Consider the following 16,515-nt stretch of genomic DNA (forward strand, 5'->3'; position numbering starts at 1 on the left):
AATGGCTGACAATCATGTTGATAAGCGTGAGTGTAGCATCTTCGACGCCTCTCTTTGCCCTATATGCGAACTGAAGGGGGTCCATGCGATCTGCCACAGACTCAGTGAGCTTGTTACAAACAAGCCTCTCCATACATTTCGCTACAACAGAAGTCAGTGCCACAGGGCGAAAATCAATAAGTTCTTTTGCGTTTGGTTTCTTGGGTACAGGTGTTATAGTGGAAGTTTTCCAGGAACGAGGCATAAAATGTACATCGAGAAAGAGCTGAAACAGCTGAGTAAAAACTGAACCAAGCTGATCAGCACACACTTTCAAAACACGTCCGCCTAAACCATCTGGGCCTGGTGCCTTACTTGCATTAATACGTGAAAAACATTTTATGACATCCTTTTCCTCAAACTGAACTGGACATGGTGCTAGAGAATCACATAACTTATCAGATTCTTCCTTATAACTGTTGACATCGAATCGGGAATAAAAGCTGTTCAAATCGTTAGCAAAAACAAGAGGGTCATCAATCACAGGTCTGTTCTGACGTTGGTCCCTCCCCATCATCGTATTCAAACCCTTCCAGGCAGCACTGGCGTTCCCCACAAACAGACATCTTTCAACTTTATCTTTGTACTGCAATTTAGCTAGTTTGACCTTTCTCTGAAACTCTTTATTAAACTCTTTAACTTTAGAACTGTCCCCATTCAAAAAGGCCATCTTCTTCTCGTTCAATACAGCTTTAAGATCCTTTGTAATCCACGGTTTATTGTTTGGATATATGGTGACAGTTTTGGTCTCGATCACAGTTTCTTCACAGAACTGAATGTACCCTGTTAAAGTGTCGGCAAGCTCTTCGTTGTTCCCATTGCTGTCAAAGAACATTTGCCAGTCTGTACTCTCAAAACAGCCTTTCAGCTCCTCTGAATTTTCGTGGCTCCACACCTTTTTACACACAGTTTTTGGTTGATCTCGTTTCAGTTTCTGTTTATATTTAGGGACAAGGTGTATGACGTTATGGTCCGATCGCCCGAGTGGTGGCCTACACAGTGAGACAAAGGCATCAGGAATGTATTCTGTTGTCTTTAAAAAATCTTGTGTTCTATGTAGAATGTTCCACTTCAAATGATCCTCCTCCTTCCCCCTTTCCCCTGTTCCCAAATGAGCCATGCTGGAAAAATGCTTGAGCATTCACTTTACAACAATGACACTATTTATCTCTTGTCTGTCTGTGTCACCATCGCGATATAACCTTCGTGGTTGAAAACGACGTTAAACACCAAATAAAGAAAGAAATGTCTGTGTCAACAATGACACTATTTATCTCTTGTCTGTCTGTGTTTAAGTCAAAACATTATGGCAGTGACCAACTAATACATGAACGAAATGTGTGCACAAGGACAGATTACTTCCCTTGCTCACGAATTCAAGGAATAACCATTCTGAAAGCCTCTCTCATGAATCTTCTCCTTGTGTGGGACAGGTACAGTGGAGTCCAGCTATAACGAACCTGGGTATAACGAAATCCCTCTTTTAACAAACTGCCATTGATTTCCCGGCAGACAGCCTTCTATTTCTTACTTGTTACTTTCCGGCTACATCGAACCTTTTGAACTCATTTGCATAACAAACCCCTCTTTTCACAAACACGTTTTCATCGCCCCAGAGCCGTTTGGTCTCTAAAAGTCACAAGGCTACAACGAACTGATGTCAATAATTGTCTTCAAAGACAAAAATACACAAAAATACACAAACACCAGTGCACATCGCGTGATGAGCGAACTCTGAACAAACTAACAGCGGGAGGTGCACGGAACAGATCGAACCAAAACCGAAAGTTGTGGTGACGTCATGACATTTTGCGATGTACGTCAGCGAAGCTCGTGCACATGTGGTCTGTCTTGCTAAAAACAATGGCTGACGAACATGGTTTCGAAATCTGGAACTGTTTTTTTTGTTTTCTCCGATCCGTGACCGAGTGACGCGATATAGAACCACGCGTTCGTTTGAATCAATACTCTCCTCAGGCAGTGAAGTCTCCTAAATTGCTCAACACTGTGGACAGTCCGGAGTGCAGTTATGTCCCGTGAATGAGCGAGTCAAAGTTTTATCATGAAAACTGACGCTTTTCATGCACCTCCCGCTGTTAGTTTGCCTCTCTCTATGGATTATATTATGAAGCTGTTGAAAACATGCAGAGATTGTACTATCCAAGGAAAGATCGATGGGACGATCATTTGAAGGTGATTGGGAAAACTTGTCTTGAGGCCATTTAGGGTTGAAAACTCTACAGCGAATTACTGATATAACCAACTAAAACCCTTGAGATTCGTTGTACCCGGACTCCACTGTATTGGGAAATACATGATGGGATAAGGTGTTCTTCTGCATTCGTCAAGCCAGGCTAAAGTTTGTAGGTATACATATGCCCATTTTTTAATCTCCAAGCTTGAGCACCTTTTTCTTGTATGTGTGAGTCTGTCTGTGTCGCTCGACTCGCTGTGTCTGTCTGTGTGCCTGTCTGCTTACATATGTACATGTGTGTACATAATGGCCTTACCTGGATCATATGTGTATAGATCATGAAAGTGGTGGTCCAGCAAGCCATTGTAGCCGCCAAAGACATACAAACAACCGTTGTATTCAACTGAAATGGAAAAAAAGACACACAAACAGGTCAACAATCTCATTATTTCCATACAAAAGATTATCAAAAACCAAAACATTCATTTATATATTCAGTGAAAACACACATCTGAGTGGGTGGGGGTGAACAGATTTAGTCAAACACCTCATTATTTATTGTTCATCCACTTTAAAGGCCAGTATGTTAAAGTTCTTGTGAATGTTTGGGTCTGTCCTGAATTAAACGTTCAAATAATTTAACCTTTCTTAGCTTTTTTAGTCTTGATTTTGAACGTTAGCAATCTATCTGTTTGGGATTTCTCTGCCTCATCTAACAATAGTAACAACAATGTAACATTACACAAAAAATCCAACACTCACACGTTGAATGACTTCTTCGTCCAGTAGGCTTCACCCCGGGTGGAGAGGGTAGCGTAGACCAAGAGTTGGTGTCTGTGTCGTACACATGCATTTTGTTGCAGTAAATTTCTCTGTTGGTGAACATCTCTCCCCCTTCATCGCTCCGGCCTCCAAACACGTACATTTTGCTGCCGATGGCTGTAGCTGTGTGGAAGTCACGCCATTTTGCTGGTGTCCCTTTCTGTAAAAACACACACACTTTATATCATGCAATGAGAATTTGTACACCATCTGGCATCTTTGTAAAAACACACACACTTTACATCATGCAGAGAGAATTTGCACACCATCTTTTTGTAAATTTATAAACAAATAATCTTTGGGTGCTCTTCCTTTCAGTTTCTACAAGACCACATAAGCTTTGCTTGAAGTGAAAATATGCACACAGCTGAGCTAGCTGCAGTGAAAAAATACCCTGGGGACCAAAATTGTGCCATTTCATGATAGCAATAAATGTACTTTTGTAAAAACAATAAATGTTGACAAAGGGACAATAGAAGGTGTTCTGTATTTGGCTGTGGAAGTGTCATCAGATAGATCTCACACTGCAAGTACCACTATCATCAGACAGTCAGTCAAAAAGACAGAAAGGGAGTGAGAGAAAGAGAGAGCGAGAGAGAGAAAAAGAGAAAGAAAAGAGGAGAGAGAGAGAGGAAGAGAGAGAGAGGGAGAGGGAGAGAGAAAGAGAGAGAGAGAGAGAGACAGACCGCGGAGAGAGCGTGAGAGAAAACAGGCAAGATTAAAGATACTGTCTGACTCTGATACAGAAGAAGTCATGTACAATTTCTGATGAAGAGAAACGCAATCAGAAACATAAAAGTAATTGACTTGCATTTGTACTCACAGTTTTGACATACTCCCAGCAGAAATTTGTGAAGTCCAAGGTAAAGATTCTATCTGAGAACAGGTCAGACTGAAAAACAGAAATCATGACCACATTACTTTACCAACAAATTATCAGGAAAACACTTGAAGCAAAGGTTAGCATAAAGTCAACAGCAAATCTTTGAATAATCATTTTTCATTCATTCTCCGTTTTCTTTTTTTTTTTAATGTACTAGCAAAATTAATGCCAGTCTGCACAAGACCTGCAAAAAATATCCTTCTTAAATCCTGTTACACATGTATTTTTCCAATTAAAAACAAACTTCCTTGTTGCATTTGACGTAACTGCCTTCATTATACTATGTCTCATGGACTGTATGTCTGACAAGATGTGTCTGAAGTTTGTTACCGGACAATAGCCTATAAATTGTACAAGCCCAGATGTCGAGAAGAAAATGAGTTTAGAGAGTGAGTAATTTGACATTGACAACTGTCTTTCCACAAGATTCAAAAGGGTTCAGTTCTTAATCCTCAGTAAATGTGATGTATTTTATGTCTGTAACAGCCCATCACTGAATGGCAATTTTCCTTGTTTTTATAAGGACAGTAAAATGTTGAGTCTTGAGTCTAAGGGGGAGTAGTTGACTTCCCACTTACCACTTCTTCATATCCACCAAAAATAAACATTTTCTGGTCCAGTACACACGCGGAATGTCCGTCCCTGGCAGGAGGAGGTTCACCGTTGATTGGTGGTCGTGACCAGGTGTAGGACTCTGCTCAATTAAAGCAGAAATGTTTCTTTAAAAGCCACAAAGTTCAAGAACTCATTGGTCCACAATTAAAATAGCAATCCACAAGCCACAAAGTTCAAGCCCAGGTTTCTGCACAATTAAAGCAGCAGTTTTATTTTACTTGCCACAAAGTTCAAGCGCTCGTTTGTGCACAATAAAGGCAGCTATTTTAATTTAGATGCTACAAAGTGTAAGCGTATATTCATGATCAACTAAAACTGCTGCTTCTTTCCTAATCCTTTCCTTTCAAAACTGTGACTGCTAGCTGTCATTCTAATTATTGGATACTTGAAGTGAAAGCTATTCGCCTGTGTGATATCCAAGCTCCAAGTTTTTGAATGCATCAATGACAACAGCAACCTTGGTGTATTCAATGCACAGTAAACTGGTAACACATGAACATATAGCCCCACAAATCAGAGCAGAACTGCAGTTTACCTGTATCAAAGCAGAAGAGAATGCCACAAGCCCCGTCTGTGTCGTTGCGGCCTCCCCAGATATAAGCACAGTCGTTGTAGTTGACTGCGGTGTGGCCGTAACGCTGATAGGGAACGTTTGCTTCCTCTTCTTGACCCACTGCTGGTAGCAGGCGCCATCGTAAAGAAACTGCACAAGAGAAAGATCACAAAGTGATGCAATGAGTTCTTACTGGCAAGCCTAAGATCTCATTTGAAAGGGTCACATAACAAATAAAAAACGCTCGCGCTGGACCCGAGTACTCTTCAGACTGGCTCGCTCAATAAATATAAATGTTTGGAATGTCTGTGGTGTGAATGTTGGTTTCTGACCAGAAATGCAGATCTATCTCTGGGCGATTCATAGATTCAACCTACAAACTGCGACCTCATCTGTGATCAGATGGCCAAGCAATGCGTGAAATCTTTTATTTTTCTAAAGCCTTATGGCTCGTTTCGACAAGCATTAAACGGATGAAATTAACCACATGCAGTTTATTCTTCAGAAAAATGCACATAAAAAATGGGTTGGGTTCGGTGATTTGTACATAAACGTCTTCCTCGCGATAGATTCGCTTATTATTTTGTCTTATGAAGCCGTCATCAACACGAACACAATGATTGCAGAAGCAAACTCTGTACCTACACGACCGAGACACAAGACTGATTATTTCACAGCTGCAATGAGAATAGAGAACAAAGACGTTTTGGGTAAGCTTACTCATGTCAGGTCTTCACTGACAAGCTAGGAACAGACGGAAAAATCCGAACAAAAGTAAATGACGTCAAAGTCTCTTTCGCTTTGCGTGTAACTTTGTCATGACGTATTTTTGTGTGACGCGTTCGGCTGTTCTATCAGGTCAATGGATGCGTGTTGCCCCGCCGGTGTGAACTCCTCCTACGGCCAAGTCGTTTTTGTGGTTTATTTCGCATTTAGGTCCCAGGTAACATTATGAAGTTTTAATACGATCAATCGGACCTATTATCAAGTTAGTGTATCAACTTTTGAACAAACTGCCCCCAGTAGTTTCCCAGCAATAAGCTGTTAAGTCGAGACAGACAGACAGACAGACAATTAAAATCTGCTGAGCCCTAGTACTAGCGTACTCGGGGATAAAGTTATCTTTTCTTCAGGTCTGTCAGGTACAATTTATGTCAGGTTACCAAAAAAATTCCAAGCCACCCCTCACTGAGTTCATAACACTTTCGCGACGGGACACTGATAAATCAGTACCAGCGCTGACACGCCCATGGACGGGAAGCGCATTTTTCAGTACCAGCCATAGAGGGTACACGACTCGTGATTGCTTCCCGGTTTTTGAAGCTTGCAAATAAATTGAGTTGTTTCCCTTGATACACTTGGCGTCCCCTTCTGCCATTTGCAAATCCGCCTGATTTGTGTGCGTTTTTGAGGAAAAAAAATGAATCAAAGGCGAGCCTTGTCTCGGGAGGAGATTCTCCGGATGTTGGACCTAGAGGATCCCGTAGAGCATGATTCGGACGTATCGTTTTCGCCTCACGAAAGCGATACAAGCAGTGAAAGTGAGGAAGAAACAGTCCCGTTGTTGCTAGTACGAGTCGGCAAACTACACGTGGTTGGCGGTGATACTGCTAGACGAACATGTATCTCGGAATCGTGTAGGAGCTATGGGGGCGTGGCAGCACTGATAACAATGGATGGCTGGAGCCTTCAAATCCTTTTGGAATTGTTCATAGGTGTACAGTTGGTACTTTGTTGTGAAAATGTGACTTATATTCAATATGGATTACCTAGACATCATTTGGTGAGTGTTAGATCTACAGTTTTGTTTCATTTGAGTCAGGATGCTGTGAGTGAATGCGTGATTTGCTTGTTTTTTTCTTTGTACTGTCTCCTTATTTCTGTGTACAATGTTAACAATATTTCAGCTAATTCATAGGTTTTACACCTTGTTTGGTTATAACATTATTTATAATACTTTCTGTTAAAAAATAACTTTTAAAAAAAGCAGTCGAAAATAAAACACACCAAAAACCGTTAAAAAACACAAATTATCCCCCTTTCACCCCCCTTTGCTAAAACAAATCGCGTGACAAACTTATAAATAGCACGACTGAACTGGGCATCCATTTTTGAATTAGTACACAAAATTTGGTGGTGATTGGACTTAATTCAAGCTTGCTAGACAGATTTCTTTACAGTTACTGATTTTTGGGAAGTTTCTTGGTGGCAAGCTTGGGCAGGCAGGACGTAAACGCCGTGGCAGTGCTAGTCACAATAGTGTTAAAGTTTTACCCTGAATGTTCAATAAAAAAGACTTTGCAAACTCTTCGCAAAGACGACTTTGGGCTCAAATAAGGATAGCCTTCACAACATGATCATCATATTTTGTATCACCCCAACTTCTCATCTTACTCACAGTGTGCTCTTCTAAATAACATCTAGACTACACTCAAAGTAATTTTTTTTTCCTTCGTCTTAACACCTGTTCCTTGTCCCGTTGTGCTCTCACACCGCCCCGTCTCTGCATTCACTGCTCAATCCACATCTGAATTTCGTTCCGCTGCCAGACTTGTCAATTTTACATATACGCTCAAGGGGGGGGGGGGGGGGGGGGGGGGGGATGTCGGGTCGCTGCGGTAGGCTACCCTCGGAAGATGACACTGCACTTCTGATGAGTCACTTTAATGGTGTTCAGTGGTGGGTCTGTCCCGAGCTAACGGACGCAGCCCACTACCTACTATGCCCCCTACTAACGACATTGTTTAGGTCGCGGAGCCAGACTGAGTGAGCGTCCCCTCAAGAGAGCAGATCGCTACCACGTCCCTCCATCGACCTCCCAGAACGTCACACGTTGAAGACTGACAGCAGAACTACTATTCAGGGAAGGATCGAACAGAACACTGAGACCAAGGTCATCATGAGAGCTCCGGGCATGAAGGGCCATAAGAGCCAGGACAATTTATAATTTTGGATGATTAATAAAATGAGGATGATTATAATGATGATGCTTTGGATTTCCAATTCGGTTTGAGACTACATGACAGGGCTGCACTCTACGCTTACTGTCATAATATATCCTGGCGTCAACCAGGCCGGAGAACTGCTGCACCTGCGGTGTTGGTCAGGTAAACACCCTCAAAGTCGCATTCGTTAAGTGAATGACACTCGGCTGTGTGATCCCAGCCTTCCCATAGCACTTCCACTCTGGGTAGGTCTCCGTAGTAGTAGGAGCCGGCCGTAGCCACTCAAAGTAATTTGCCTTTCTTTGAATTTATGTGTAATTTCCGAACAGCAATTTTCCTGTGCACTGGCACTGATCCCAGTATAGACTGATATATGCATCTATAAAGTGTAAGACTTACCTGTGTTCAAGACATGTACGTCAATGGGCTTGGTATGTTCATAGTCCTCCCCAGTGCAGTAACCACCAAAGGAGAAAATTTTATGCCCGGCGGATATTGCTGCATGGTTTACACGGCGAGGGCCACCTTCTAACTGAACAGTCCAACGAGGCATCGTTCATTTGCATAAACACCCACAGGTGTATTAGTCTTGCTGGTGAGGAATGGTGATGTGCTGTTTTTCACATTCAAATTTCTCTCCAGTCTCAAGGCTTGGGAGTCTGTAGTCTTCCTAGACACCCAGATGTTGAATTTGCGGCATCGGTTGAACACTGGTGAACTACTGGACAGTCCTTGGAGAAATTCTGGTGAGCGACGTATGCACTGAAAAAGAAAGAGCAAACATGTATGACTATGAGCCGTTTGTAAACAAAACACACTCACTGCACAATTTTGTGTAAACTTTGCATTATTCAGGTGTCATTCTCATTTTTGCCGTATTACTGTGCAAAATGGGTCTTGATTTGTGTCAAACTACATAAATTACAGGCAGCACGACCCCTGAAAACAGTAGAAAGGATGAAAGAAGTCAGCTTCTGTGGTCAGCAAGTTAATTGTCCTAGGCCTTCCTTTTATTTCATCCAAAATGTCCTTTAACTCATTGTCTCCCAGGTACGGATATTTCCGTACCCACTCATATGGCTCTATCTGACCAGGTACAGATATATCCGCTCAGACTGTTAGCTTCAGTCGCTTCCTGTAACGTCCATCGAACGCCTGCATTCCAGCGTGCTGATACACAGTCACTACACAGTAAATACAATTCTGAGTGACTTGCTGCAGCACAGCTGGTCTCGGCTAAAAAAAAACTGGTCAACATTGGTGGGGTAGAAAGTGTTGTGCACATGACTACAAATTGAAAATGCTTTTTTTTTTTTAGTACATGTATTACCAGTATTGTCAGCATGTGGACAATAAATAACCTTTTGTCTTATGTTTTAATATTCATGACTTTATTCATCCATGTCACATGTGCCACTGCATGTGCTCAACCACTTTGGTCAATATAACACGGTAATTAATATAAAACGCCAACCATGATCTCTTGATGTGCGTTGTTGTCACAGGCATGAGAAATTATACTTTAATTCTATATATTAAATTATATCTAGAGAGTAAAAGTGTGTGAATTACATGTATGTATCTCTGTTGAAGTACCCACAAAACTCTTGGTTTTGAGAAGCAATATTATGCTCAAAGAATTCTTACAAACATCCAAAACTTACCCAGACTAACAATGTCATGTGGATAAATACCAAAATGACTACATGTATTATCAACAAAAACCCAGCTGCTTTATAAGTGTGAATGTGCATTATGCTTTGCAAACGAGCTAATAGCTTTTCAGGCTGACACACCCACCTGGTCAGATTCGATTTCAACCCTGACATTAACTAATAACACTAACAGAAAATATCACCTGCAGTGGGTGCAGCCATGCCCATCTCCAGTACCTACCCTACAAAAATGTCCAGGAATATTACGCAAGACTCCATACAATTACAAATCCTTCACAGAGGATGCATTCTTGATCATAATCCAAAATTTTATTAGTAAATTTTGATTTGATTAATATACTTACCCGACTCACATAGCATTAACTTCAGTTTAAGTGCTAAGACGCTGAACTACGCTTCACCCCAAAGGGGCAGTAATTAAACCCCCTAAAAAAGAACGGCCTTGACCTATAACCCACTGTTAGACAAGAGTCAAGGTCATACCGTCACGTGACCTATCACGCGTGACTCCACCACCGCCATGTTGTGAAAGCTCACTCCCACTGAAGTGATCTGTTCATTTTTAGGGAAACCCTAAGCGGGGTAGGCAGGAGGGTATTAACGATGTGAGTCGGGTAAGTATATTAATCAAATCAAAATTTACTATTAAAATTTTGGATTAAATTACATATCCCCGACTAACATATAGCAGATTGCTAATGTAGGTGACGGGTAACTTACTCTATGATTTGAAAAGAACCTGCCCTGCGGCCACCATAGCCGGCAAGGAGCTGGTCCCATCTTGTCGCGTACTTGCAATGTCGCGCAAATAAAAGTTTATGAAAACGTCTTCAGACGTCCAATAAGCTGAATCAAGCACTTCAGACAGTCTCCCTGACTTGAGTACGGCCAAAGATGAGGCCCAGGCTGCAGACGACAGAGGGAGAACAGACTGCCCCCCCCCCCTTTTTTCTTTATGCCACCAGTCATATGCTTGTCTAATGAGTGTTGACATCCACCTAGCTAAGGTAACCGTGACAGGTCTCTGCTCCGGGCTGTAATTGAGTGAGATGAAAAGGAGTTTTTGCTCTTTAGCTCTTAACGGAGCAGTCCTAGACAAATAGCTGCTGAGTGTTCTAACGGAACAATTTGCCATGTCAGGGTCTCCTGATGCTAGGATGGTAGATAAAGGCGGAATCCTGATTAAGGGAGAGGGATGGTGCGGCTTTTGATTATTTTGCCAAGAAATCAGGCCTAAAACGAAGTGTGATAGAACCGTCACTTTCGATCGAGGTATCTTTGGGAAGGCCCGAGAGAGCTCCTTCTAGCTGTGGCAAGTAAAGTGAGCAGCAGAGCCTTACGTGTCAGATTATGAAGACAGTTTTTGACATTGTTCCAAAATGCTGACATCAGTGAAAAAAAAATGTACCTGATCCTGACAACGGAACTAATCAGGCTTACAGCTGCTCAAAATTAAAAACCATGCGTATGTGTCAAAATTCTGATGACAAAGAACTAAGCTTTTATTGCAAATGCAATTCATTTTGATAACAGCTCATACAGTAATCAAATCTCATTCATAAACTAGCACAAAGCCGGAAAATCAATACTGATCACACCAAAATGATACGAAAGATCACTATCACGAGAGATCACTATCACCACTCAGGGTGGGCGGGAGTTTAAAAACATCCGACAGCGATTGACCCCGAAAATCGCCTTCGCTGACATTTTGCTAATATTTTGTCTGCAATTTCAGAATGTGCTTAAACACGTGTGACAAAAATGAGAGAAATCAATCGGACAGACTTTCTTTACAAAATTTTGAAAAATGATGACATGACAAGATTTAGATAAACGAGGGTTGAGTAGTTGAATGGGGTTTCTGCCCGATCAGTTCCAACCACATGGACTGGGTGGCCGAGTGGTAACGCACTTGCGCTCGGAAGCGAGAGGTTGCGAATTCGACCCTGGGTCAGGGCGTTAGCAATTTTCTCCCCCCCCCCCCCCCCTTTCCTAACCTAGGTGGTGGGTTCAAGTGCTAGTCTTTCAGATGAGACGAAAAACCCAGGTCCCTTCGTGTACACTAAATTGGGGTGTGCACGTTAAAGATCCCACGATTGACAAAAGGGTCTTTCCTGGCAAAATTGAAAAGGCACAGATAAAAATGTCCACCAAAATACCCGTGTGACTTGGAATAATAGGCCGTGAAAAGTAGGATATGCGCCGAAATGGCTGCGATCTGCTGGCCGATGTGAATGCGTGATGTATTGTGTAAAAAAAATTCCATCTCACACGGCATAAATAAATCCCTGCGCCTTGAATATGTGCGCGATATAAATTGCATAAAATAAAAATTACAAAAAATAAAAATCCCTGCGCTTAGAACTGTACCCACGGAATACGCGCGATATAAGCCTCATATTGATTGATTGATTGATGACCTATTAAATTTGATCATTGCAGGTGTTGAGACAGTGAGATTTCCATCAATAGCAGCTGAAGTTCTTGTGCACAAGGGGTTCGATACTCTAGCTACTCTCACATGTGCAGAGGCCATTAATGGACTAAAATTTAAAGCAGAACCCAAACCTTTGCTACGTAAAGCTATTGCAGAGCTCCAAGACTCCCAAAGGGGGTGGCCCGATGTGCCTCTGTCACTAAACGCTATTCCCAGGGATAGCAGCCCAAATTCCTTAAAAAAATTGATCCCCAAAGCCAATAAGATAAATACCTGTTGTTTTTACTAGCCTGTTGTTATCTTTGCAACGTAACAGAGTAATTCATTTTGTTGCATAACAAGCCTTGGGGTACTTATAAATGCTAACCTTATTGACAGTTTCCCAACAATTACCGTCAATTAACCAGAAGCTCAGTAATGCAATCAAATGAATAATATATGCACTCAGCTGCAAAAAAATTGGTCCAAGCTGACAGAAACTACAGAAATTAATGACACAGTGGTACCTTTCAGAACGACTCCTCTATTTTACGGTTCCCTCAACATTACGACCAATTTTTCTCTGACGGATTATTTCTCCTATTTCTTAGTACTTTTCACCTCTCGAATACGTCCCCCTCGCTGTAAAGACACACGACCGACCATCAGTGGACTTACAGTTACATTTTACAATGACTTTTCCCAAAATTATCATGATTTTGGTTCACTTAAAGTTAAACTTCATCTCCAGTCGAGTCAGCTAGCACGCGGAAACGTGCTGAAATCCTCACAGTGTACAACACAACTTCGGCGGCACGCAAACTGGTTTACAGCCACGGTCTTTCATATATATATATATATATATACAGTGTTGTTGCCAGGCCTCGGTCTTCGGTCTCTGACGCATTCCTTTCTGATTTGACGCATTGTACCTAGCCTTGTCCGGTCGATGGACCGATAGTTTTTACGTTTTGGTGGTCAACTGACTGATACATATTCGTACAAGGCGGACAAGGTCTGCAATGAATGGAATGGGAGTTGCAAAGTCGGAAAACAACCCCGATCGAAATGCTCATGTTTGCTACGAGTGAAAATGCACTCGGTGCCGAGTCCGTGTTTGTCGGCATTGACACTCGAGGCTGCGTTTACGGAAATACCCGAACCAGCCGGTGTACCTATTACCGAAAACAGCGGAAAGCTCATCAATATAATACTATGGCATGGTAATGCGAAGACTGGACCTATTGTTTTTTTAAAGCCAGGACATTTCGACCTATTGTTTTTTTGGGGGGAGGTCCAAATGACCTATTGCCTTCTTAGGCTGGCAACAACACTGCATATATATTTAATTTAGCTCATAGTCATAATTATTAACAGCTATTGTGTTTTCAGCATAGCAATAGGGTCTGATATTTAGACGAGACAAGTATAATGCCGACGAGTCGAAGACGAGTCGCACTATACTTGTTTGAGTCTAAATATCGGACCACTAAATGTTTCAGACCGGTAACTTCATTTCAACATTGCACTATACAATGGATGTTCAATGTGACAGGAGAGTTTGCTGATTTTGTGTTAAACATTGGAAAGATTGTCTGCTAGAATCAGAGATAGGTCGCTTCAGATTGCAGCTTCTTGAACTTTGCAAGGTTTGTTGCCTGTTAAAGGACTGGATTTTACATGTAATGTATGTCATGTACAGTAAGCAACAAAAAACACACACACAAAGCAAATGACATCGTCTGTCGACTAGTCACAGAAACAAACCTGGCGAGGTATGCGTGTACTTTTTACACGTATGGGTGCAACCTGGAAAATTCCAACAACCGGCAAAAGTTGGGGTCCAGCTTTTTTACTATTTAAAATGCAAAAAAAAAAAAAATCTCCTGGAACAAAAACATCGGCAGCCGATGAAACCAAAAACCGGCTGCCGGCGTGTAGCCGGCAGAGTTGCACCCATGTACACGTGGAAGAAACCGGAACCATGCGTCTTTGCTATTGCCGATATCGTTTGGATATCGGCAAAAAATTACCAACTTCCGTAGTGTTATCCTTTGATGATCGCAATAGGGATGTGTGAGACCATCCAAACACAGCTCCCGAATTCCCCCACGTGTCCATCAAAAGAGCTATATAACTTTATTTTGTCTCACTAGTCACTATCAGAAAAATTCATTTGCGTCGCTTTTTCTTTTGTTTTTTAAGTGTGTTTTTTTTTTGGGGGGGGGGGGTGTTAGGTGAATACGTTTGTTGTGATGGTAATGTTGTCGAGAGTGGGGAATAGTGCACCTTTTAATCTCAGGGGCTACAGCGACCCGCCACGTACGTTTGGTGATAACGACTGGAACTGTTGTGACAGTATCTTCGACTTTGAGGTACTGTAACTGTGTAGACATTCGATCATTTAATTGAAATCAACACGCTTAAATCACCTGCATTTGTTGCACCCTGTCTAAGCGAAGTAACTTCGGACACCAAAATGGAAGTAGCAATTTCCACAGCCTCGGAGATACTGAAAATATTGCAAGATCAGCTGTGGCAGTCGAACAGTTAGTACATAACCTGACAAAATAGCGGAGACACACCAATCTACAAAACACTGAGAAATATCACATTGAATTTAACAACCTCAGCCAAACACAGTCTCTAATGCGTGCAAAGCGACACGATAATGTGAACAAATCCATAATACAGACCCAAAATTCCTCCGTAAAACTCCTGCCAACTTCTCTGTTTACACCTCCATGTTGACTCAGCAGCGCCACCTGTTAGTCTCTAACCGGAAGTTGACATTTCACTATGTGCATAGTAATAACCCTCTTATTCTTATTTTTACTTTATTTTTATTTTATTTTGTTATTTCAAACTGACCTCTCTTCGCCCCACCATGCAACAATAATGGTCATTCATGACCGTGCCGTGGTTGCAAAACAGAAGAAGAAGACCGAAGGTGCAGTTGCACCTCTTGGTGCATGTGCACGCGATTGCTAACAGTTCATGCATACCTTCCGAGCAGTCAGCTGTTCAGAGTTACCTGAAACTGTTCATCATCACTGCGTGGACTGATTACGCTACTTATTTGTCCTACTTAACTTGTGCCGAAGTTATGGAGGATTTCAAGATTCTCGTCATTCAGACAGGAGGTAGGTAGTAAAAACTGAGCAAGTGAAACCGACAAGACGGTGAGCAAGTGAAACTGACTGACTGCCGGACATGTGCGTTCGGCCGGCCGGGCAGCCTTGACTGACTGGCACCTTGGCCGTAGTGTTGCGTGACCGATATAGGCATAAGTTCTGTGGCCATACCCAATTGATCAGTGATGCTGTCCGACGGGCGTTGCAGACCGATTCGGCCAGAAATAACAGCCTCGCTGTCCCAAAGGTCTGCCGGTGAAACAGGTCCTCTAGTTCGTTCATACTGAAAGAGCAGCTGTAAGTCTATAGATCTTCAAATCAGGGTTTTTTTCAGTCAGTTTCGAGAAGAAAAACTTGAGGAGGCTCAGTGATGAGACTATTAGAACAAAAATAAGACTGAGAAGGAATGAGCCTGACAGCACCGGACGCCGCGCGTAATATGATTAACTTCAGTGTCAAAAAATTATACAAACCCAAACAAACACGCCGATTTATCGCCGAACCGCTGTTCAAATCAGTTCGGCGGCAAAGGCAGGTTATCACTTCATAGGCGTTTAAACAAAAAAAGCCACGCCGTGTGGAACTTCTTTCAATTCAGTGTAGCCTCTATCGGTCTCGCTGTCTGAGTGGCTTAAATTAGTAGGATAAATCTTACAACCAGCCATCCCAAAACCCACCCCCACCGCCACCCGGCCGCGCCTGCCCTCTCCGAGTCGTCCACCTTCCGCGGCCTTTTCTTCAGTTTTGAGATAAGGATAAGCAGCTCCGGCCAAACAAACCGTACTGACATGCGAAGCTGTTAGCAAATTGCCTTCACTGGCTAAGTCCACTATGTCTGGCAAATAACAGATAGTACTATCCCCATACCCTGCCTCTTCACCTATCACTGAGTCAGTTAGTCTGGTCGTGAGAACATGGAGACACTTTACACAATCTCCAGATTACCTGACCCCCATGGTCGATCAAAAGAAAGACTGAAGCATGAGATACATACGAACAAACTGACTGACAGACAGGCAGAAACGTGTGTGTGTGGTGTGTGTGTGTGTTTGTACGTGTGTGTGTGTGTGTGTGTGTGTGTGTGTGCCACGGTGTGTGTGTGCCTGCGTGTGTGTGCTTGCGTGTGTGTGTGTGAGTACCCTTTGTGTGTGTGCATGCGTGTCAGTGTGTGTGTGTGTGTGTCAGTGTGTGTGTGTGTATGTGTGCCTGCGTGTACGTGTGTGCTTGCGTGTGTG

General features: G+C 42.4%; 1 protein-coding gene across 1 annotated transcript; it reads right to left on the reverse strand.

Annotated features, from left to right (window-relative positions):
* Nucleotides 1–2,302: 2,302 nt before the first annotated feature.
* On the reverse strand, nt 2,303–14,911 carry LOC138953267 (kelch domain-containing protein 3-like). The gene is made up of 8 exons (XM_070325067.1): nt 14,843–14,911; nt 8,451–8,813; nt 5,089–5,256; nt 4,517–4,632; nt 3,879–3,947; nt 2,996–3,215; nt 2,550–2,636; nt 2,303–2,337 (listed from the first exon to the last, which is right to left on the reverse strand). The coding sequence occupies exons 2-8, from the start codon at nt 8,602–8,604 to the stop codon at nt 2,303–2,305; spliced, it is 849 nt and encodes a 282-aa protein (XP_070181168.1). The 5' UTR covers nt 8,605–8,813; nt 14,843–14,911.
* Between the last annotated feature and the right edge of the window lie 1,604 nt (nt 14,912–16,515).

This window comes from Littorina saxatilis, linkage group LG17 (genome assembly GCF_037325665.1).
Source record: "Littorina saxatilis isolate snail1 linkage group LG17, US_GU_Lsax_2.0, whole genome shotgun sequence".
In the NCBI taxonomy this organism is placed as follows: domain Eukaryota; kingdom Metazoa; phylum Mollusca; class Gastropoda; order Littorinimorpha; family Littorinidae; genus Littorina; species Littorina saxatilis.